At 49.7% G+C, this 21,726-nt stretch overlaps 4 protein-coding genes across 4 annotated transcripts; 3 read left to right on the top strand and 1 right to left on the bottom strand.

Moving 5' to 3' along the window:
* The first annotated feature begins 836 nt into the window (after window positions 1-836).
* ddrgk1 (DDRGK domain containing 1) lies at window positions 837-4,409 on the top strand. The gene is made up of 8 exons (XM_005748060.2): window positions 837-1,060; window positions 1,573-1,722; window positions 2,061-2,179; window positions 2,290-2,391; window positions 2,470-2,592; window positions 2,663-2,701; window positions 2,777-2,882; window positions 4,087-4,409. Exons 1-8 carry the CDS (start codon window positions 973-975, stop codon window positions 4,245-4,247), a joined length of 888 nt encoding a protein of 295 aa, XP_005748117.2. The 5' UTR covers window positions 837-972; the 3' UTR covers window positions 4,248-4,409.
* A 1,096-nt stretch (window positions 4,410-5,505) lies between these two features.
* cars2 (cysteinyl-tRNA synthetase 2, mitochondrial) lies at window positions 5,506-10,351 on the bottom strand. Its single transcript, XM_005748057.2, has 15 exons — window positions 10,093-10,351; window positions 9,967-10,017; window positions 9,745-9,862; window positions 9,597-9,668; window positions 9,340-9,445; window positions 9,174-9,254; window positions 8,949-9,078; window positions 8,042-8,175; window positions 7,826-7,893; window positions 7,653-7,719; window positions 7,405-7,543; window positions 7,069-7,192; window positions 6,414-6,509; window positions 6,079-6,294; window positions 5,506-6,003 (listed from the first exon to the last, which is right to left on the bottom strand). Exons 1-15 carry the CDS (start codon window positions 10,305-10,307, stop codon window positions 5,917-5,919), a joined length of 1,704 nt encoding a protein of 567 aa, XP_005748114.1. The 5' UTR covers window positions 10,308-10,351; the 3' UTR covers window positions 5,506-5,916.
* A 124-nt stretch (window positions 10,352-10,475) lies between these two features.
* Window positions 10,476-16,658, top strand: atg3 (autophagy related 3). Its single transcript, XM_005748058.2, has 12 exons — window positions 10,476-10,653; window positions 10,801-10,842; window positions 10,929-10,978; window positions 12,624-12,694; window positions 12,886-12,993; window positions 13,186-13,238; window positions 13,490-13,568; window positions 13,639-13,673; window positions 13,748-13,900; window positions 14,038-14,165; window positions 14,635-14,703; window positions 15,157-16,658. The coding sequence occupies exons 1-12, from the start codon at window positions 10,582-10,584 to the stop codon at window positions 15,236-15,238; spliced, it is 942 nt and encodes a 313-aa protein (XP_005748115.1). The 5' UTR covers window positions 10,476-10,581; the 3' UTR covers window positions 15,239-16,658.
* A 72-nt stretch (window positions 16,659-16,730) lies between these two features.
* slc19a2 (solute carrier family 19 member 2) lies at window positions 16,731-21,507 on the top strand. Its single transcript, XM_005748059.1, has 6 exons — window positions 16,731-17,951; window positions 19,391-19,957; window positions 20,048-20,294; window positions 20,405-20,594; window positions 21,060-21,201; window positions 21,291-21,507. The coding sequence occupies exons 1-6, from the start codon at window positions 17,829-17,831 to the stop codon at window positions 21,492-21,494; spliced, it is 1,473 nt and encodes a 490-aa protein (XP_005748116.1). The 5' UTR covers window positions 16,731-17,828; the 3' UTR covers window positions 21,495-21,507.
* Window positions 21,508-21,726: the final 219 nt, after the last annotated feature.

Here is a 21,726-nt window from a genome sequence, read left to right as displayed (position 1 = left end):
AATTTAAAAACTGGTATAAAGTCCACACTTTGTCCGTCAGTTGTTCGTCTGTCCTGCTCACATCTCCAATGGTTGGACACGTTGTCATTAACGTGGCTTCAGTCCACATCAGCCGCTTTGCTAAAACACCGGTGTCGCACATAAGGACGCTGTCAGAGCCTGTCAGCGACGCTGATCAGCTGCGTATATACGAATGTGAATCGCATCATTGGCTGGACTGTGGGATAAGGTGGCATCGTTCTGATCCCATACAGGAGCAGCCAGTCACTGACTCACACTGCAGAACAGAATTGTTGAAGTTTTAATTTTAATTTCAATTCAGGTTAGATTTTATTTTGTGCGCAACGCAGATTTTCTGTGCGCAGAGACGTGCCAGCAGTGCGCAATTGCGCACGCGCGCAGCTTGGAGCGAACATTGGTGGGCAATCATAATGACCAGTTTATCTCAACCCTGAGGATAAGCGGAGCATGGACGCGTGGATTTAAGCTGCTCTTCATATGTCGCTACCAAAGAGGACAGTGTTGAAAACCTCTTTTCAATACAAGCTTCAGTGCGCTTCATGTATCCATCACTAACTTGTGGGATCGGCTCGGGTGTGCTGTTCATGCCAGAGTGACCAGTACAACCAGTGCCATCCCTTTCGTGTGAACACAGTTCAGATCTGATCTCCGGTGTTCAGGTTGGTGGATACCGGATAAAGAGGACGACAGCAGAGGCTGCAAACAGATTTCCAGAAAACCAAATTAATGAATTGACTTCATTGTTTTCTGTGGTCATCATACAGCAGCTGTACTGAGAACTCCAACACAGCAGGTGGCGCTATGTCCCTTTTCTATCGGTTCACCAAAACACGCGAAGAAGAAGCAGAAGAAGGAAGAAGAAGGAGGAGGAGCAGCGTTAGTACTGAGCTGTCACAGTTGAATAGACGGGATAAAGGAACAGATTCCGTTCAGAGTATTTCCCGGGCAGCTATGGATGTAGCGCTGTATGTGATAGCTGCCGCTGTCCTCGTCGTCCTCATACTGTTTGCCGTGAAGGTGCGGAGGCAGACACGGGCAGGTAGGACCGCCTCACTGCGCTCGGCTGCAGCGGTGGGCCGCTGCCTGGATGCCGACATGCCGCCGTCCAGGCTGCTCGTTTCAGACGCTGTTTGGTCGATGAGCAGCACCTGTAGCTCTGACTGCTCGGATCTTTGGTGAAGCCCTAAACGTGTCGATCCGGCTCATAGCGCGCTGACAGCCGGTTGTAAATAATGAGTTCATCAGATGTTGGTGTTAAAGCTCGTCGGGCAGTGGGAATGGAAACGTCACGCGTGGTAACGACGTGCTGTCAGCGTGCAGCTGTGCAGAGCTGATGTGGGCCTGAACGTGTCATCAGCCCGTGGCTGAAGCCAGGACATGAGGACACGGCAGACTTACACCAGCCTTGGCCTGAATCTGTATCTGATGGCGTTTAAACTCACCGAAACAGACACAAACCCCAGCTTTATGTGGTCACCCCCCCAGTTTAAATATTTACTTAATTGACAAAGTGTGTGCATGGCTCATAGTTTCCTTGTGCTGTGTGCTCAGCCGACGAGGACCAGCGCAGGGATGTTGTGCGTGCAGCGGGGCCCCCTCAGCGAGCAGCAGAGGAGCGAGGAGCCGGCATGCCTCGCAGGAGAAGGAACCTGGCCAGTGTGATGGCAAACAGACGACCTCAGAGAGAAGCTGTGGAACGCGGTAAAGCCCCTGAAACAAACACGTTAGTGTGCTGGAAGAGTCTGCTCGGCTCGTGGTTGAGCTCTCGGAGCGTATGTTTCATGAGGGCCTCTCCGAGCAGAAGCACAGGCTTCCTGTGGGACAAATGTCCCTCATAATGTCCCTGCATGTTCATCACACAAAGATGAATTTCAACATTAAACTTTGGCTTCTCCTACAGTTTTTGCTGAGCATTTATGACGTGTCACATTATTTGATTTCACCCCCTTTTTTCTGTTTCCACTTCTGTTGATCAAATGCAAAACACACAGTAAAGGTGCTGTTTATACATGAGAATGAGTGTGTCCTGCTGCTTTCAGAGGAGGAGCCTGTGGAGGAAGACGAGGCGGAGCAGCAGAGCTTCCAGCCGACTGCAAAGGTCGGAGCCAAGAAGCAGCGGAAGTTGGAGGAGAAACAAGCCAAGAAAGCCCAGAGGGAGGTGAGACACGCTCCACTGTCCACTCAGGGCTCGTTTCGATCTACTGGTTTTTAATGAACTCTGTTCTACTGCAGTGTCTTCAGAGTCACTTTACAGTTTACTATTTTCAGGCTGAGATGGAAGAAAGGGAGGAAAGGAGGAGGATGCAGGAGCTCAGAGAACAGGAGAGGCAGCAGGCAGAGGAGAAGGAGCGGCTGCTGGAACAGAAACAGGTCTCACCGAGTCCTCGGCAGCTTTCCTCGGGTGCTCACGTGATCAGATGCTGATGCTCTGTGCTGCTCTCCACTCAGGAGGAGCAGGAGCGCCGAGCTAAAGAGGAGCAGGAAAAGCGCGAGGAGGAAGAGTACCTGAGACTCAAGGCTTCCTTTATCGTAGAAGAGCAGGGAGAGGAGGAGCAGCTCTCTGAGGACCAGGTCAGACCGGAGACATTATGGTCAACATTCCTGTTTTATTTGGAGTAAACCTCTGCTTGTGTATTCTCAGTCACGCAACCTGCTGCAAGAATTCATCCAGTACATCGAGGTAAGGCCGCCCACTCCGCCGCTGCTCCCCTGCTGACATCAGTCAGCGTCTTTCTAACCGTCTCCTCTGCTGCAGACCTCTAAGGTGGTTCTCCTGGAGGATCTGGCTTCTCATTTTGGGATGAGGACACAAGATGCCATCAGCAGACTGCAGGACCTGCTGGCTGAAGGCTCCCTCACAGGTTAGCGCGTCAAGACCGTTCAAATACACTGAACATGTCAGATCCAATATGCCAGGAGGCCAGAAGATGAATTAATTACATAATTAATGAGGAAAATCAGGCTGACAGTTGCTGTTGTGAAGGATCATTCGTCCTGAGTGAGCCCGACTGCACATCCTCCCACATGTTCATGGACGACTTCAGCTCGTTCCTGGCAGTAAGCACAGAGCTTCTGTGCTCGATGCTGCCACCAGATGTCCACGTAACTGTCTGAGCATTGGTTCTGGTTGCTATTATGAAGTGCTGATGCAGTATCTAGAAGGCAGATCCTACGGTGACCTGTGGGGTGGCTTTAGCTCAGGTGGTAGAGCAGGTCACCTAACCAGAAGGTTGGTGGTTCATCCCCAGTCTGCAGAGTGAACGTGAGGCTACGTTCACTCTGCAGGTCTTAATGCTCGATTCTGAGTTTTTGATCAAATCCGATTTTTTTTGTTTGCTCGTTCACACTACAGATGAAACGTGACAGCAAACGCTCAAAGCAGCCGCATGCGCAAAAGAAGACGTCACGCACAACGCGCTCTGTTTAGACCCAGAACAAACAATGTTTGACTGATGGCCTTAATATAAAGACTTCGGACTTCACGTTTCCCAATTTTTGCTTCAAGTTATTTTGTTATTGACATAATAATGTAAATAACCTAATAATTATCCTTATTGCTGTTTTAGAGGAGCGGTGCTTCGAAGGATAGCTGCAGATTTCTGTCAGAATCTGCAGATTATACAGAACAAATAAAATGTTCACGTTTCTCCAACGTTGTCTTCCCAGCAGTTTCACGGGATGGACAGGAAGCGTTCGCGATGTCTTCTCCGGTGCTGATAGTTGGCGTCTGTCTTGTGTCGGTGACGTAAAAGACGGATTTAATGCGACTTGACCATCAAACAGCAGTCGCTTTCTAAAACATAGGATATGTATCGGATTCAGCACCACATACCAAAGTGACCCAGGTCGGATTTGAGAACATCAGATTTGTGCCGTTCACACTGTCACACCATGATCGGATAGATGGTCGCAGAGGGTCAAAAAATCGGATTTGATGCGCTTTCGCCTGCAGTGTGAACACAGCCTTAGATGGGAAGTGCTTAGAAAAAAGCCCTTGAATGTGTGAATGTGCAGAGCGGTGCTGTATAAGAAACGGTGCATTCACTGTTTACTTGTTGTCTGCAGGTGTGATTGATGACAGAGGGAAGTTTATCTCCATCACTCCAGGAGAGCTGGACTCGGTGGCTCAGTTCATGAGGCAGCGAGGCCGAGTGTCCATCACAGAGCTGGCTCAGGCCAGCAACTCTCTGATCAACCTGATGCCTGAGAGTCGCAGTGCTGCCTGACACTCTGTGGACACATCCTTGAGTGGCTGTTGACACACAGCTGGACTCCTCACTGCCATCCTGTGTGGCTCAGTACTCTTAATCACAGCAGACGTCAGGTTACAGTTGACCTCCCAGTATGAGGATTTCAGCCAAACTGGAATAAACAAATCCTGAGTTTTATCAGTGACTCGTGTATTTTTGCATTTGCACAACTGCGTTTCTTCTTTACTGGAGTCGTGAAGCAACTCAGTGGCTCAAAGTAACACCCCACACTCATGTCTGTGAAGGTTCTCAGTCATCCAGGTCATCGTAGTCTAAGGAGCTTGGAGAGAAAAGCGTCTGGACTTCTTTAAGTTGCTTGAAGACGTTTCACCTCTCATCCGAGAAGCTTCTTCAGTTCTAAGGTCAAATGGTGGAGAGTCCCAGATATAAGCCTGGTGGGAGTTTCCCCCCACAGAGGGTCATGGACCCCCTAATGATCGATCTATCTAATCCAGGGCTGCCCAATCCCAGTCCTCGAGAGCTACTATCCTGCAGCTTTTAGATGCATCCCTACTCCAACACAGCTGAATCAAATGAATGGCTTGTTATCAGGCCTTTGCCAAACTTGATGGCTGCTGAAGAGGTAATCAAACCATTTGATTCAGCTGTGTTGGAGTAGGGATGCATCTAAAAGCTGCAGGACGGTAGCTCTCGAGGACTGGGATTGGGCACCCCTGATCTAATCACATGAGCCAAGGTGTGAAACTGGGTGTGGGTCACAATCAGTCAGGGTTTCAGGCGAGCTCATTGTGAAACCTGGCCCCACCTTATCATGTGATGTCCTGAGGTCAGATGGCCCAGGATGTGAGTGGGCGTTAAGGCGTCTGGGAAGGATCTCAGAACTGGATTATAGATGGCAGAGAGTTGGTGTGTTAAGCCCCGCCCTGTTCAAAGATGGTCGCTCACAGTGGACATAGATGCTTCTTTCACTCCTCTTTGACCTTAGAACTGAAGGAGCTTCTCAGATGAGAGGTGAAACGTCTTCAAGCAACTCAAAGAAGTCCAGACGCTTTTCTTTCCAAGCTCCTTAGACCCACACTTGGGTATATTTATGGTGGGCTTTCTACGTGTGCTGCATTCAGTTTGTTCCACACATTTGTGTCAGCTCTGATTGGTAATGGTTAAACTACCCAGAAGCTTCGTGTGCTGCTCATGAAGGAAGTTCTCGTTATTCTCAGACCTTGTACTCAGTGATGAATCCATAAAGAGACTGCGCAGTTTAAGGACCAATGCAGTACTTTCAGCAAAACTTTAATGTATCAATGCCAAATACAGTGGTGGAGAATGCTGCCAGACCTCTGCAGCTCCTGGTGCTGTAGGATGGTGAGCATCAGCCTTGGGGGGTGAATAAGGTGAGGTGGGTATCAAACCTTGATGATACTGCAGGTACAGCCAACTGTGAGCATTACAGCAGCTCAGATTTAGTCCAGTACTGGATAACCACCGGATTTAAAATTAAAGGAGGTCTGTAACATGACAGAGGTGGAGCCACAGTGACAGGCAGGTACAGCACGTGGCTCAGGAAACAAACTAAGAGTCCAGCACCCTGAGCTTCTGTTTTATGGCATCGTGCTGTTTTCTTGTTGTTCCAAGTCTTTCCGTCGAGTCCACAAAGCTCAAATCATTGTTAGAAAGGAAAAAACCTTCAGCTGGACGTCTCCTCGCCTTTGTCCTCCGGTCCTTGTCCTCTCGCGCTCATTTTGATCTCCCAGGTGGAGGTGGCTCCTCTATCCTGAAAACACAAGACAATCCCACCAGTGTAGCCCGAAACAGGAAATGCACTGAGCTAACCTTCTGTGCGTCGTACCTTTATCAGCACACCCAGGGGCGCCAGGTCCTCTCTGAGGGCATCGCAGGCTTTAAGCAGAGGGAGTCTGTCAGGGTGCAGTCCAGCTCTGCTCGGGGATCCTGTGGATGAACTGTCCTGACGAGCGAGCGCGAACTCTCGAACTTTGCTCCTGAACTGAGTCAGCTGTTCCACAACCGGCTGCAGACTGCCTCGGCTGCTCAGCACCTCAGCCTCCTTCAGAGGACAGAGACACACGGGAGACCTCTTCAATCAAGGATTATTATCATGATTCACTGACAGACGCCTCAGTGTCACGCTGCCCGCTGAAGGGACATCAGTGAAAAAGTGCTGACCTTAGTGTGCAGGTCGATGCCAAACACATCCAAGACATCTCTGACGTAGGTGACCATTGCTCCGAACACGGCGGGGCTGCGGGCCGCCCCAGCAGGCTGAACAGAAACAGGCTCGTGTCTGAATGTGCAATACGCTTAGAACAAGTATCACTGCTGCTCACTGACCACACTGTTGTCATAGCTCCTGTTCCTGATCCAGGCCTCCAGGGCTGCTGTCCTGCAGGTTTTAGATCTCACCCTGGATCAACACAGCTGAATCACATGACCAGGTCATTACCAGGCCTCTGCAGAACTTAAAGACATGTTGAGGAGGATTTATCCATTTAAATCAGCTGTGCTGGATCAAGGACACGTCTAAAACCTGCAGGAGCCCAGCCTTCAAGGCCCGGAGCTCCCCACCCCTGACCTAACCCGACGTCTGCTGGCAGAAGTTCAGATTTCACAACAGTGGGACTGTCCAGCTGTTGTGACAGAGGTGGAACTGAAGCTTGTCTAGTCTGACCACTCAAAGCTCTTCAGACCAACATGTAACCCAACATACGACAGCATGCTCCCAGAGCGCCAATACTGCCAGACCTGGTGGAGACCCAGCTGCTAACTGGGACTTTCCACCAACATCACTGACACACTGACATCAAACCTGTCAGACAGTTACCGTAGAAACAGGCTGAAGCTGGCAGTTTCCGTGATAAACCAGATTCATCAGAGCACTTATGGCTCTCGGTGTATCAAAGTCATCTGCTAGAGTGGACATCACAGTGGATTTAGTCTCAGCCAGCCTGAAAAGTACAAAAACACAGGAAGACAGTTTGTAGACGGAGCAGAACCTCTCAGGCATCAGCTGAATGTAGCGTCTCAGAATGCATGACTGCTGCCGGCACTAGCATCTGTCCTGTCCTCACTGCTTCAGCTAATTACAGCTGTGCGAGGAACAGGAGAGACAGAAATATGAGGAGGACACTCGGCCATGGGCGGAGGAGAAAGTGGGCACCTGCTCCAGAGCAAATCCTCCTGCACGTGTGAACACTGCAGCTGACCCTTCATGTAGGCCTGAGCATCGTGGCAGAAGGTGGAGATGGTGTCCAGAGTGCTGCGAGCCTCCAGCACGCTGCTGTCGCTGTAGTCGATAGCTGTGGAGACATTACAGGAAGTGCAGTTTAACATCGCAGCTATGCGACTCGAACTCCAATAAGGAATGCATTCATGTATCAGACTGGGAAAACCGAATCTGCGCCTCACCTGATCTGTATTTGCTCAAAAGACAAAACATCCGGAATTCATTGGCAGAATAAGACCGCAGAAAATCCTGACGAGGACGAAGACGTGATCATTTTCACCCACTCCACACAGCATAGCGCATTCAGGTATTAATGCAACAACACAAATAAGACACGGAGTCAGCAGGACTGTACCTTGATGCTGATGTAGTTCTTTAAAGACTTAGACATTTTCTCTGGACTGCCCTTCAGGTGTAAGTGCCCTAAAAACAACAACAACACGCTGAACAGAGCACGACACACAGCTGCTCCCAAACTCAGCTCTGCAACACGAATGACCCCCAAACACTTTCAGACAGCGTCTGCTTTCCAGAGAGCGTGCACGAGGCACGAGCCACGTCTGGCTTTTACCTGAGTGCAGGAAGTAGTTTGCCCATTGTCCACACTGGTGATACGCCTCACTCTGAGCGATCTCATTCTCGTGGTGAGGAAAAGCCAGGTCAATCCCTCCAGAGTGGACATCCAACTGTCCCCCAAACATGGAGCTGAAAGCACACGAACAGGAAACTCATCAGCGCTCAAACTCAGGCTAATTAAATCCTGCATTCAACTGTTCGACTGAAGAAACAAACATCACTGCTGGACTAACATGAAGTCAGTGTTGCTAACACTGGGGTCTATTTCTTCACAGTATAACCTTTCATTTCACTTTTGCAGGTTTGCCTTTTAAAGCAGGCGCAGACTCATCTCAGCTGTTAGTACATCCCCTGAGGACAGCAGATATCCTTACAGTTTTAAGGATTTAAATTTGCTGTGGGTCCTTTATCCTGTCATTGTAAGACAAGTGCTAAAACCTTACTCTGCCCTTTACACTGTAGGCAGGTGAGCGCACAAGTTCAATCTGACTTGTTCCATCTGAGACAGCTGGCCGAGGGAAAGCCAAACCTTCCAGCTAAAGTCTGAACGTGTTGTTCATCTGTTCATCTGTTCAGTACTTGCAGACGGGATTGCTGCAGTTCTTTGGTTTGGACCAGGCCTCTCTTTACTGCAGCTGCTCGTCTGCTGGCCGGTACGAAACAGAAGGAGCCGCTCTACACTGGCTTCCAATTTAAAATTGTAATCAACCCACAACAAGAAAACGTGTCTACAAACTGAGCAAATGCAGAAACCACAGGTTGTGCAGTCGCCCACTTCACGATGCCACGGAGGAAACAAATCACCGCAGTAAAAGTCGCCTCATTTACTGAGGTCTGTCTGTAACTGGGCAAAGATAAGAATTCCCAAGCGTTAATGGGATTCATGACCAAACAGAACAAACCTAGCAATGGTAGAACATTCAATATGCCAGCCCGGTCTTCCTCTGCCCCACGGGGACTCCCAGTATGGTTCTCGAGGTTTCGACGGTTTCCACAGAGCAAAGTCCCTCGGGTCCCGTTTGTTTGAGGAGCCTGCAGAGCCGTAGAGTTTGCGGTCAGTAAACTCGGGCGTCTCACTAACATCGACATGGAAACAGAAATAATAAGAAACTCACACCAACACTCACCGGGCTCTCCCTGAGGATCCACAGCTCCCACAAACCTGCCGTACCTGCCACCAATGGACTGAATGTCAAAATACACATCGCCTGCAACCAAAGCAGTGCACAAGTGACACCTCCAGCCTTTCAGACGACCACAAACACCAAACAAAACAAGCTCCTCGACATTTACCTTCTTTCGTGGCATAAGCGTGTCCATTTCTGATGATCTTCTCAATAAAGGCAACGATATGATGCACATTCTCTGTGACCCTTAAATACACTGCAGGAGGAACCACCTCAACACAACAACATGAAGACGTGTTTATACATGAACAGGATGGTTTTACAAACGCTGAAACTCAGAGTGGAGGTAAAATTGTGCAGTGCTTCATGAAAGCTATCCTTTTATCCTGTGCATGCTGATCTGCTGCAGGTCTAAGCTCACACCTTCAGCGACAGCATGTCCCTCTTGAACTCGTCCTCGTACACTGCGCTGACGGCGGCTGGGGAAACGTTTTCCTGTTGGACCACATGAAACACATGACGTCAGCAGGTGAGAACAGAGCAGCAGCCAGCAGGTGCAGGACGGCCTCACCTCCCAGCTTCTTCTGATGATCTTGTCATCGATGTCAGTGATGACCATGGCATGGATCACGGTGATCCCAAACAGTCTGCTGAGGATCCTCTGCAGGATGTCAAACCTCACGTATGAGCTGTGACGGAACAAACCCACAGAGCTCACACACACACACACACACACACACACACACAGCGTTTACCTGCACGCCATAGCCACACCTACTGTTGCCATAGTTACCTTGCATGACCCAGGTGAGCGTGATCGTACACGGTGGGTCCACAGCTGTACCTGAGATGTAACACATAAGTGGGTTATTAGGCCGCCGTGTGCCGGCATGAGCAGCACAGTGGTCAGAGTCCGTACCAGGTCGCGACCCCCTCTCTTGTCAGGATCAGGGGCTCCTTCTGTTTGCTCAGGCTGTTAAAAGTCTTCAAGCCCGTATCAAAGCCGCTAGGCCTCACCCACTCCCTCCCGGACACACTGCAGCTGGGTCCGTGGGACGTGGATCGGACCGTGACCGCCGGTGAAAGTCCGGGGACCGGTGCCCTCCACAGCAGCGAGCTCACCTGTTTCCACATCACAGCCGTGGTTTGAAGGCGCAGTCTGCGGTGTGACCGCACCGGAGCTCACGCACGGCTCACCGCAGCGGTTCCGACGCTGAAACAAACCGATCTAAACTCGGTTGTTTCGCTCTTCACGCACGTTTAAGCCACTCCTCCACTTCTCGCGAGAGTTGTATAGCGGAAGTTTATAGGCAAATCATGTGACTCGGTGTAGCTGGCAGTGTGAACAGCTATGCCAAAATAGTCGGAGCTCTGACAGGAAGGTTCAGATCCCAGAGGATTCTCCGATATGCAGAACGTGATCAACACGGTGAAGGGCACGGCCCTCGGGGTGGCCGAGTTATTCACCCCGGTATTAAAGGTAAGCGCGGCAGCTAGCTGCTGGTAGCTGCAGCCGCTCGGACGTCGGGGCTTCGTTTGTGCTCTCGGTGTGAAATGTTTGACACGCAGCTGCTTCACCGGAAGTGAAGCGGAGCACTAACAGCTTTCCCTTTGTTGTTAATGACAGGAGTCGAGATTCAAAGAGACGGGAGTCCTCACGCCGGAGGAGGTGAGACCGACACAGCCCCGCATACACTGTTCCTCCCGCGGCTCTGCTCAGGGCCTCACCTGTCCGCTCCTCTGTCTGTCTTTCAGTTTGTAGCAGCTGGAGATCACCTGGTTCATCACTGCCCCACATGGAAATGGTGAGAGGCTTAATTCATGTCAAACACGACGAGTCCGTGTCATTAAAAAAGAAACGCACGAAAGACGAAACTAGACGCTTGGTCCCGAGTTTCTGGAAGCGCGTCTCCGTGTGCTCCGACGGTCAAAGCTCAGTTTCTCCACTCATTCAGACGCCACATGTATCCACGTCGTTCCTGTGACAAACGTTTGACCTGCAGATGGAAAATGTAAAAAACCTGCACTTTTCTTTACTGTAGTAACACCACAAATGAGCCGTTTATACAAAGAGCTTGAAAAGGGGCCGCTTTCCCATCATCTGTGCTCATGCTTCACATCATCATCACCACAAAGGGTTAAAGGAAATATACTGGGCGCCATAACTAACTCCAACTCCAAGTAACTGCTGCAAACCAGCACTGTAGGGGGACAGAATGACCAAACCATCAGCGTGCGTTACAAAAGGAAAGATCATACAAAGAACACGTATGTGCGATATCCTTACATGTGCCGGCTCGATTGTTAGAGCTCCTGGAAACTGTGTGGTACATGCAGTCCATCGAGCAGTTGTCAAAGAGCTCAGAGTCGGCAGTCTTTATCAATCTGTCCAAACAAGTTTTTGATGCACAGAGTGGAGCTGAAACTGTGAGATTGCACCACGCAGTGCAACGTCACCCCCACCCTCCACTAAGACGATGAAACCCAGGTGCTGCTGTGATGGGGGCGCTGTCATAACCTTGTTTACAGCTGTGCAGCTTGGCTGCAGTCCTCGTCTTCAGTAGTAATGACAGAGCTTTCTGCCCCTTTGCTTTAGTCACAACGTGTTGATCATCTGTGGACTTGCTCTGCTGATGAAATGTTGCTCCGCCTCTCTGACTCAGTCTTTATTAGCCACCAGCTGGCAGGTTCGAACCCAGAGCTTCTTGATGGGAGGCAGCAGTGTTACCGCTGCACCACTGTGTCGCCAACATTGTCCGTCCTGCTGCAGTGTGGTGACGATTAATGTTGCCTGTGCTGACAGCTTTCACAGGAACGTTTGTGTGGAAAATGAGGATGCGGCCTCAGAGCTTGCATGAGTGTTGGATGTGTCTGAGCGATTTCACAGCAGAAGCTGGTGTGATGCAACACGGAGAAACCCAGCTTGTGTCATTATGGCACATCATCACACACTGAAACCTGCTGCCACAGAACACAGGTGGTTTTTTATGTTTTGCATGTCGAATGCAGGACAAATGTAAAAGCTGGATGTAGTTACTGTGACCTCCCCTGTTGGAGGCTTGATTTGAAGCCATGAAGTTGATATCGGTTAACGGTCAGTGATAATGGCTTGTGATTGACAGCTTGTTAGTTAATGTGAGTTCATGCCACAGATAATCTTCCATTGTGAAATGCAGCATCAGCACGAGCTAGACCCAAACTGAGGACACGAAGCCGTTTCACTCAAGAGCCAAAGCCACAGCTGTCCACAGCTGTCCACATCTAGTGCTCTTTAGACTGAAGGACCTCGTTAGACTTCATTTTTCCAAGCCAGAAGCTCAGTCCATGTTCTTCACTGTCAGAAAGATGAGAACAACTGTAATAAACTGTGGTTTGTGACCAGGGTGGAGGTCTCAGGACCTGAGCCGGGCTAAAATGGCAGCAGATGATCTGTTTTTTCTCTCCCATCAGGGCCACTGGAGAAGAAGCAAAGGTGAAGCCATATCTGCCACAGGACAAACAGTTTCTCCTGACACGCAATGGTGAGAGGCAGACTTCAGGAATTCCAGTCAGCAAGTCTGACTCACTGCTTCAGTGTTTAGTGACACAAGACTGAACCTCAAGTGCCTTAAAGTTCAGGACAGGACTGAAGCTTTAAAGATGATATTGTGAACAAATAATTTTGTGTGTTTCAAAGTGTCATTGCTGTGTGTGTCTGTGTGTGTGCGCGCAGTGCCCTGTTACAAGCGCTGTAAGCAGATGGAGTATTCCGATGAGCTGGAGGCCATCATCGAGGAGGACGATGGAGACGGGGGCTGGGTGGACACCTACCACAACACAGGTGTGATGCTGGTGGTACCCGCGCACAGCTAACTGTCCGTCGTGGTTCACTGTCACATACCGGAGTGGGCTACATGCTTCACATACGATCACACTGATCAATCTCATTCTGATGACGTGATATCAGATGTGTGCCGAGTATTTCCTGATGACTGCAGGTGTCAGTAAAGATCCCCTGAATGTGTCTGTGCAGGTGTGTTAGGAGTCACAGATGCTGTGCAGGAAATCTCACTGGACAACAACAAGGTTTGATTTCTAATTAATATGAATGTAAAATCCTCCACCGCTCTAATAGTTCCATCCCTCGGCTGAAGGACCGAGGGCGTGCGTGACGGAGGGATGTTTCCTCCCAGATTACTGCTCAGATGTGAATGAAACGGTTCGTTTGCTCAGTTTCGCTCCTTGCGATTGGTGGACCATCATAAAAGCCATCGATCGCGTCCCCGGTGTCTGATTGTGCGGTTACATATCTGTGCTCTTAATCTGAACTCTTCTAGGATAAGAACATGAATGCCCCGTCTGCAGCATGCTGTGATGATGAGGATGATGAAGACGGGGAAGCAGCAGATATGGAAGGTAGTGATCGTGTCTTTCTGTGGTTTGGATGTGCTCCCAGATCGGCCCTCACACTCTGCTGTCTTTTCAGAATATGAAGAAAGCGGGCTGTTGGAAACAGACGAGGTACGCTCGCAGCGCTGTCTGACCTCGGCCATCATCCGCCCGACTCCGGCCTGACTCTTGTTTTCTGTCTCTAGGCAACCCTGGACACCAGCAAAATAGCAGAAACTAAAACCAAAGCAGAACCTGGCAGCGAAGACGCCATTCTTCAGACGAGAACATATGACCTGTACATCACATACGATAAATACTACCAGACCCCTCGACTCTGGCTCTTTGGATATGATGAAGTATGAACTGTATTCTTCGCGGTATAGAGACGATAAGCAGTCGATAGACTCCGAGCGTGAACAGCTGCAGTCTGCTGCTGCTTGTTGAGAAGGAGCGCAACCAAAACTGAGACCAGCTTTGTTGCTTTGTCTCCCAGGACAGGCAGCCGCTCACTGTAGAGCAGATGTACGAGGACATCAGTCAGGACCACGTGAAGAAGACGGTCACCATCGAGAACCACCCCCACCTTCCTCCACCTGCCATGTGCTCGGTTCACCCCTGCAGGTGAGAGTTTCGTTTGTCGCGTTGAAAGATGCAGACCCACCACACAGCTGCACCTGTGATGGTGTCGAGGCTTATTGTGCTGAATGAATGAATCGGGAAAAGATGGATGACACTGTGGTGGGTTCGGCGATGCTGATTTTCACTGTGACTTCTTCACTGCGCTCTAAGAAGCCAAACGTTGTCACACACTAACTTCCTGTTTTCACTAGAAGCTGCTGCTCCAGCCCAAAACCTCTTTCACATGTTCAACTCACTTCTGTGTTCAGTTCAACTTGATTTCTATAGCAACCACAGATGTTATTGTAAGGCAGAGCCCCTGCAACGGTACTGAGTGATCACATGACCATTAATGGCGAGTCAGCTGGTGCTGGTATCGAGTCGCATTCTTCTGCGTCTCCGCTGAGATAAAGGAACCGTGGTCATTTTGACAAGAACCTTTAACCTTTGAACTCGTGACCTTTGCTTTCAGGCATGCTGAAGTGATGAAAAAGATCATTGAGACTGTGGCAGAAGGAGGAGGAGAGCTGGGAGTGCATATGTATCCTTTGATGATGTCACGCGTCACCACAGCGACGCAATGAAAGGAAAGTGGCTCCGTTGAGAAGCTTCACTTTGTGCATGTTGTGTATTTTCGGCTATTTGCAAAAGGAAAGTGTCAGAGCTGTGGGAGGTGTGGGCGCTGCAGCAGCACCCAGCAGCTCCGGTCAGCAGCACAGAGCCTGTCGCTCTGCTGGCTCCTAACAGCATCTCTCCAGACCAGCCAAGAAGCTGCCTGAGGAGGTGCCAGGCTTACCAGGATAAGCAGCAGCGATGGATGTTTTCACCTCTGTACACCAGCAGTTCATTGACGTACCAGCACTTCGATGTTTTATAGGAGCCGGCTGCAGCCAGGCAGGAAGAGCAGCACTCGGCGGCTGGCCTGCAGCGAGTGTTCGTGGTCAGGCAGGTGGTCGCTCTACCCCACCTCTGTTTCCTTAACTGATGCTTTCAGGTATCTTCTGATTTTCCTCAAGTTTGTGCAGGCCGTCATTCCCACGATAGAATACGACTACACGAGACATTTTACCATGTAGGTGCCTCTGCTGCAACACCACGTGCACACGGGAAATATCAGAGGTGGTCTCCGCTCTCAATACAACTGGTCTGCTGAATGTTTGTGCTACTCTAAGATGCTTTGTGTGGAAGTGTCAAGGACATGAAACGCTGTCTCTTAAAAGAACGGGCTGACGTATTAGGACACGTGCTTGTTTTCTGCTGAACCCAGAGAAACCCGATCAGCATCAGTTTGATCTGTGTGTATGCAGCACAGAGTAGGATGCTGTCATGCAAACGGCACAGCGACCCTGCTCTGCTGCATAAATTCAGATACGTTGTGTGTAGTTCTGTGATAAGCTGGCTAAACACATCACAGGTGAGAATCTGTGTCGGACTAGTCGTCTAACCCTCGGTAACCAAGGTCCTCATCACCCAAGAGCTGGACTGCACCTGCAATGTCTCTCAGTGGGACAGTGAGGCTTATTGATGGTTAGTGTGGTTAGGAGTGTTTAAACAGAAGCTCAGCAATGCTGCAGGGAAGGATTGATGTGTGCTGCTTTAGTTCCCAGTCTGACAGTCATTCATGTGTTGGTGTAAGATCAGGTTTGCTCCGCCCCGACCTTAGAGAAACTAAACGAATCCTCCTCTTCATCATGGAGGCGATCCTGCAGTTAGCAACTTAAAACTGTCACATTCAAGCTTGAAATCACTGCTGCTTGGTGCGAGTTTGTGGTAGACGATTCCATCGGTCCAGCACTCACTCTGCTCTCTGGCTCCGCCCTGTGGAAACGACTCTGTGTTTAGCAGCTTCGGCTGCATCCACTCGTGCTCATGTCTGCCCACATGTGTCTCAGCTCAGTGGGTGCTGAGACACAGGAAAACTGAAGCAGGAGCCCAACAACTTCTGGATGGCTACAAATAATAAAGCAGCCTTGTCTCGACGGCGGCGTCGAGGGAAGCTCGTGGAGCACGGATGTTTCCCGTCAGCTGTCCTCGCTTCCATCCCAACGCTCTCTGCGGGAATCGAGGCTGAACCTGAGTTTGTTGTGAATGTGCTGATCCCGTTTCTGTGTCTGTCTTCAGTTGTGAGCAGGTTTCTAATTGATGCTTCGGAGGATTTGTTGTCAGATGTAACTCTGTGTCTAATGTATTACTGACCTTTGAAGAGGTTTGCTGTGACCTCTGCAGAGCAGCCTCACTGATGCAGTTTAACTACACGTCCATGTTTCCTGTAACCTGTCATGTTTGGCTCATTACAGTGGCAGCACTCATCCATACAAAGCATCTGCTTCAGTAATCCACAGCTTGCTTCCTCGTGTGTTGCTTGATCAAATATTCTCTTTGTATCTGTGCCTGTTGGTCCAGTCTTCTAATTTAAGTTGCTTGGTGGTGAGGCTTCACCGTTTCAGAAAGATGTACATTTATCAATAAAGAGTTTCCCAAATATTGCAAGAAAAATGCTGTTTATGGATGTATTTATTGGTGCTGGGGAGGGGCGGTGGTAAGTAAAACGTCTCAAACCTAAAAATGTTCCTTCATGATACACGTTATGCTGCAGGTGGCAAGGTTACAGGTGAAGGAAAAGCCAGCACAAAGTGTCCTGGTTGTAGTTCTGAGGCCTAACAGCTGATGGCGTTCCCTCCCTGCAGCTTGTACGTTTGCTCTCTGCATGACCTCAACGTGCTTAAGCCACTCCTTTGTTGCCATAGCAGCATCTGACTGATAACTGTCTCCAGCCTCCTGGCTGAGGGAGAAAGATTAGCATCTAAGATTTTCCATCACTGGCCCGTCTGCGGCTCACTGTGGTGAAGTCACAGTTAGAATATTACATGAGATCAATAAAACAAGGATTTTAAATAGAGAAATGTCAGACCTCTGGAAAGTCTAATCCTGCATGTGTACTCAGTACTGCCTCAGTGCAGCGTGGCATGGACGCTGTCAGCCTGGGGCACTGCTGAGGTGTTGTTCCGTCTCATGTTGCTCATCTTTCTCTTTTCAGTGGAAGTTTTTCTTTCTATTAGTGTGCTTTGTACAGCGCTTTGGGGACACCAATGATGGTTTTCTGCAGAACTGTCATGTCAGCAGTCAGGATTGTGATTCCTACTGAACCAGACTGAGAGACCATTTAAAGGCTCAGCAACTCTTTGCAGGTGTTATGGATTAATTGGCTGATTAAAGAATGACCCTTTAAGCCTACAATATTGAACCTTTTCACCATATTCTAATTTTCTGAGCTCTTGAATTTGGGCTTTTCATAATCTTTAAGCCACAATCATCAAAATGATAACAAATAAAGGCTTGAAATATCTCACTTTGCATGTAACGAGTCTCATATCATATATAAGTTTGGCCTTTTAAGTTGGATTACTGAAATAAATGAAAGTTTGCGCGATATTCTGATTTTCTGAGTTTCACCTGCATCTTTAGCGTTCGTCACACAACTGTGTGAAAAGCCTGTTTCAGGCCGGCAGGGGGCAGTAGCTGTCCATATAAACGCGGCGTTGCGATTCACACTCCAGTCCAGAAGGTGGCGGTAATGTACCTGAAGTTGTTTGGCACCGCCATAAAAAGATAGAAGAAGAAGAAAGAAGTAGAAGAAGGACCGGCGTAGGTCATGCTGCTTCAGACATGTCGGTGTTTTGCCCCACTGTGCTGCTCTGTGTCTACGGCTTCTTCACCAGCCTGCGGCCATGCGAGCCCTTCATCACCGCCTACCTGATGGGACCAGACAAGAACCTGACGGAGACTCAGGTGAGCTAGCTCGCTGTTAGCAACAGCGACTCTGAGGCGCGTCTTACTTGTGTCGTCACGCTCTGTAGCATCAGCGTGCGTTTACACTCTGTTAATGTTCACGTGAAGTAAGTTGGAGGTAAGCTGTGGACAGGCGGTGCCGGGCACGCGCAGAGGACCCCCAAAACCTCCTCACTCAGCAACCCGCTTAATCAGGATTCCGTCATTTAGTGTCATTTGGCTGATAAACAGCAAAGATCAGCAAAGCAGAAACTAAAGTTTATGAAAGCAGCAGAGATACAAAGGGCGTCCCAGACCAGCTCACCCCAGTCTGCGGGGCGGGGGCTGCTGGCGTGGGGGTCAAGACATGTGATGTAACATGCTTTTAATCAGCTGCTCAGCCTGCCTGTGTGTCTCTGTCTGAAGGATGGAGTCACGTAGCTGCTTCATCCCGCTGTTAGACACACTCTGACTCCATCATCAAATATCTGGATCACATCAAATGTCCTGGAGAGCAGAACAAAGACCACTGGCTCCTCCTGGATGGTGGAGCTGGGGTCAGCCCAGCAGGAGAGAGCCCGGGCTGGTTGTTGGCAGCAACTGGACCTTTAAATAATAAGAAACGACTTACTTTTAGCATTGTTTTGAAGGTTTTTTGAGACTGATTCTGAAAGTTTACCATGTCCTGGTGTCAGATCAAAGTGAAAATACTTTGTTTTATTGCATGTACGTGTGGTTCATTGTCAAAGGAGCTCGCAAAGAAAAGCGTCTGGACTTTGCAAGCTCCTTTGACTACGATGACCTGGATGACTGAGAACCTTCACAGACATACGTGGGGTTTATGTTTCCCATTTTGTTTTTCGTAAGAACTGTTGCATTTGCAGTATGACAGTTATTACAAAATGTGCTGTCGCAGGGATGTTGCATGGTGCCGCAGTGTACAGCGTCAGGCAGGAAAGACTGAAAATGGCGATCTCAGTGTTGGAGCAGTAATCCCAGAGACTCTCGCTGTAGACGGAGTAATCTCCCTGAAAAATGACCAGAATTTCTGGCTAATCCTTAAATAATTACTTGTACAATGCTGAGGCTCTCAGCAGGCCTTCAGAAAGCAAACCTTGAATCTGCTTGGATGTGCCCACTGTTGCGCTGTCCAAAGGCTGGGACGACCGTGTCGTACCCCGGGCCTGGCTTAGCTATTTAAGTAACGCCGATTAATGAGCAGACTTTTTTGTTTTTGCAGGGTAATTTTCCCTCTCTGTAATTCCTCAACTAAAATGTTAACGTTAGGTTTAATGTTCACAAAACGGAGCCACACGTCCGTACGGTGCTGAGCAGGATAGCTGCACAGGAGATCAGCAAGATCACTGACAGGTTTCAAATGCACAGCATCCTTGTCATTTATTGATGCAAAGGAAAGTGAAAGGAGCTCTAATCCATGCGGTGACTGTTTCTGTCTGCAGGTTGTCAATGAAATCTTTCCAGTATGGACGTATTCCTATCTGTTCCTGCTGTTCCCCATCTTCCTGGCCACTGACTTCCTCTGTTATAAGCCGGTGTTGGTGCTCCAGGCCAGCAGCTTAGTGGTCACCTATGTCATGCTGTGGAGGGCACAGGGCATGCTGGCCATGCAGCTGCTGGAGTTTTTCTACGGTCTGTCCACAGCTTCAGAGGTGGCCTACTATTCCTACATCTACAGCGTGGTGGAGCCGGAGCACTACCAGAGAGTGACTGCTTACTGCCGCAGCGTGACTTTGTTCGGATCAGCGGCTGGGTCTTTGACCGGTCAGTTGCTGGTATCCGTGGCCGAAGTTGACAAGGTCTACCTCGTCATCATTACACTGGCGTCAGCCTCTGTGGCTTTTCTGGTGCCCTGCTTTCTCCCCATGCCCAAGAGGAGCTTGTTCTTCCACAGGCGTGCAGGAGCAGAGGAGGCTAGGCCCCGCAGCAGCAGCAGAACCGCCACCAGGATGGAGAAGGCGGAGGATTCGGACAGCAGGGTGCCGCTGAACAGGCCGGATATCTCCAGGGTGAGTGCGTATCTGGCCACGGCTGTGATGAGAGATTCTGAGTTTGTACGATTGTGTGAAGAGGTCACACTTCTGCATTTGTCTGTGCAGGCATCCAGGTCCTCTGAGGCAGGAAGTGGCAGCAGGGGGCTCGTGGCGGTCCTGCGGATGCTGTTTGATGACTTTGTGCAGTGCTACAGGTGTCGCACCCTGCTGGCCTGGTCGCTGTGGTGGGCTCTGGCCACCTGTGGCTACTTCCAGATCATCAACTATTCTCAGCCGCTGTGGGAGCACATTCTTCCATCCAAGGAAAACATCATCTACAACGGCTATGTAGAGACGCTGTCCACGCTCCTCGGTGAGGCTGCTCTGGTTGCGTCACAGCAGACTGTGTAAAGCTGTGACGTGAGCACACTCTCCCAGCGTGACTGACCTTTGACAGCAGCTCTGTGTTCCTCTCGTCCACAGGGGCTCTGGCGGCGCTGCTGGTGGGCTGCCTGCCTGTGACCTGGGCTCTGTGGGGGGAGTTGGCTCTGTGCGTGCTCTCCCTGCTCATGGCTGTGTGTGTGTTTGTCATGAACACGGAGCACATCTGGATGTCATACAGCTTCTACATTCTCTTTAGAACCACGTACATGCTGCTCATCACTGTGGCCACGTGAGTACCCAATCACCAGCCACATATGATATCCTGTATCATGATATCCTGTATCATGATATCCTGTATCATGATATCCTGTATCATGATATCCTGTATCATGATATCCTGTATCGATGTCCAGTGCACGCGCGGCGATGATCCAGAAGTCAAACCAGGCCGAGACAGCAGCACTTCCATGGCTCGTTTCAGGCAGAAGTGCAAACATTCGTGTTATTCCATGAAGCAGTTCTGGCACAGCTTACTGGGAATTTAAAAGCAGAAATTGAATCCATGTGAGGGATTAACAGGACATGGGAAGATTGTTGTTTGGAATAAGGAGCACATTGAGCTGAATGCGTGGGAGCACTGCTGACTGCAGAAGTGCATGTGTGCAAACACGAGGAGACTGTTCTCCATCTGACTTCCTGTTACTGCTCACACGCTGCGACTGCTTGTCTGTTCAAACTCATCTGTCTCCCTCAGGTATCAGGTTGTGGCCAGCCTGAACATGCAGCGGTATGCGCTGGTGTTTGGAGTGAACACCTTTGTGGCTCTGCTGCTGCAGTCTCTGCTCACGCTGGTGGTGGTCGACTCCTCTGTCCTGGGCCTTAAAGTCTTCACTCAGGTGAGGAAGTATAACAAATGTAGAACTTGTGTTGTGCTTATTTAGCTTCCACGATGTAGATGTGATAACTTCTTTGTTTCCTTCCTTAGTTCTTCATCTACGGTGCCTACTTTGCTGTCATTTCTGCCATCTTCCTCTTTGCTGGGCTTTATAAACTGGTCTCCAGGCGGCACTCTGAGCAGAAGGCTCTGCCCGGCAGCCGAGCGCAATCGGAGACGGACTCTCCACCGATCGGTGGCACAGACTCCAGGACATGTGTCGGTGAAGGTTCTCAGTCATCCAGGTCATCGTAGTCAAAGGAGCTTGCAAAGAAAAGTGTCTGGACTTCTTTAAGTTGCTTGAAGACGTTTCACCTCTCATCCGAGAAGCTGCTTCAGTTCTAAGGTCAAATGGTGGAGAGTCCCAGATATAAACCTAGTGGGAGTTTCCCCCCACAGAGGGACAAAAGGACCCCTGATGATCCTCTAATCGCCTGAGCCAAGGTGTGAAACTGGGTGTGGGCCCCAATCAGCCAGAGTTTCAGGC

The sequence above is a fragment of the Pundamilia nyererei genome, unplaced genomic scaffold, assembly GCF_000239375.1.
Source record: "Pundamilia nyererei isolate P.nyererei 1_Seehausen unplaced genomic scaffold, PunNye1.0 scaffold00212, whole genome shotgun sequence".
Lineage (NCBI taxonomy): Eukaryota > Metazoa > Chordata > Actinopteri > Cichliformes > Cichlidae > Pundamilia > Pundamilia nyererei.
Note: the sequence above shows the minus strand (reverse complement) of the source record. Positions and strands in the feature narration are given on the sequence as shown.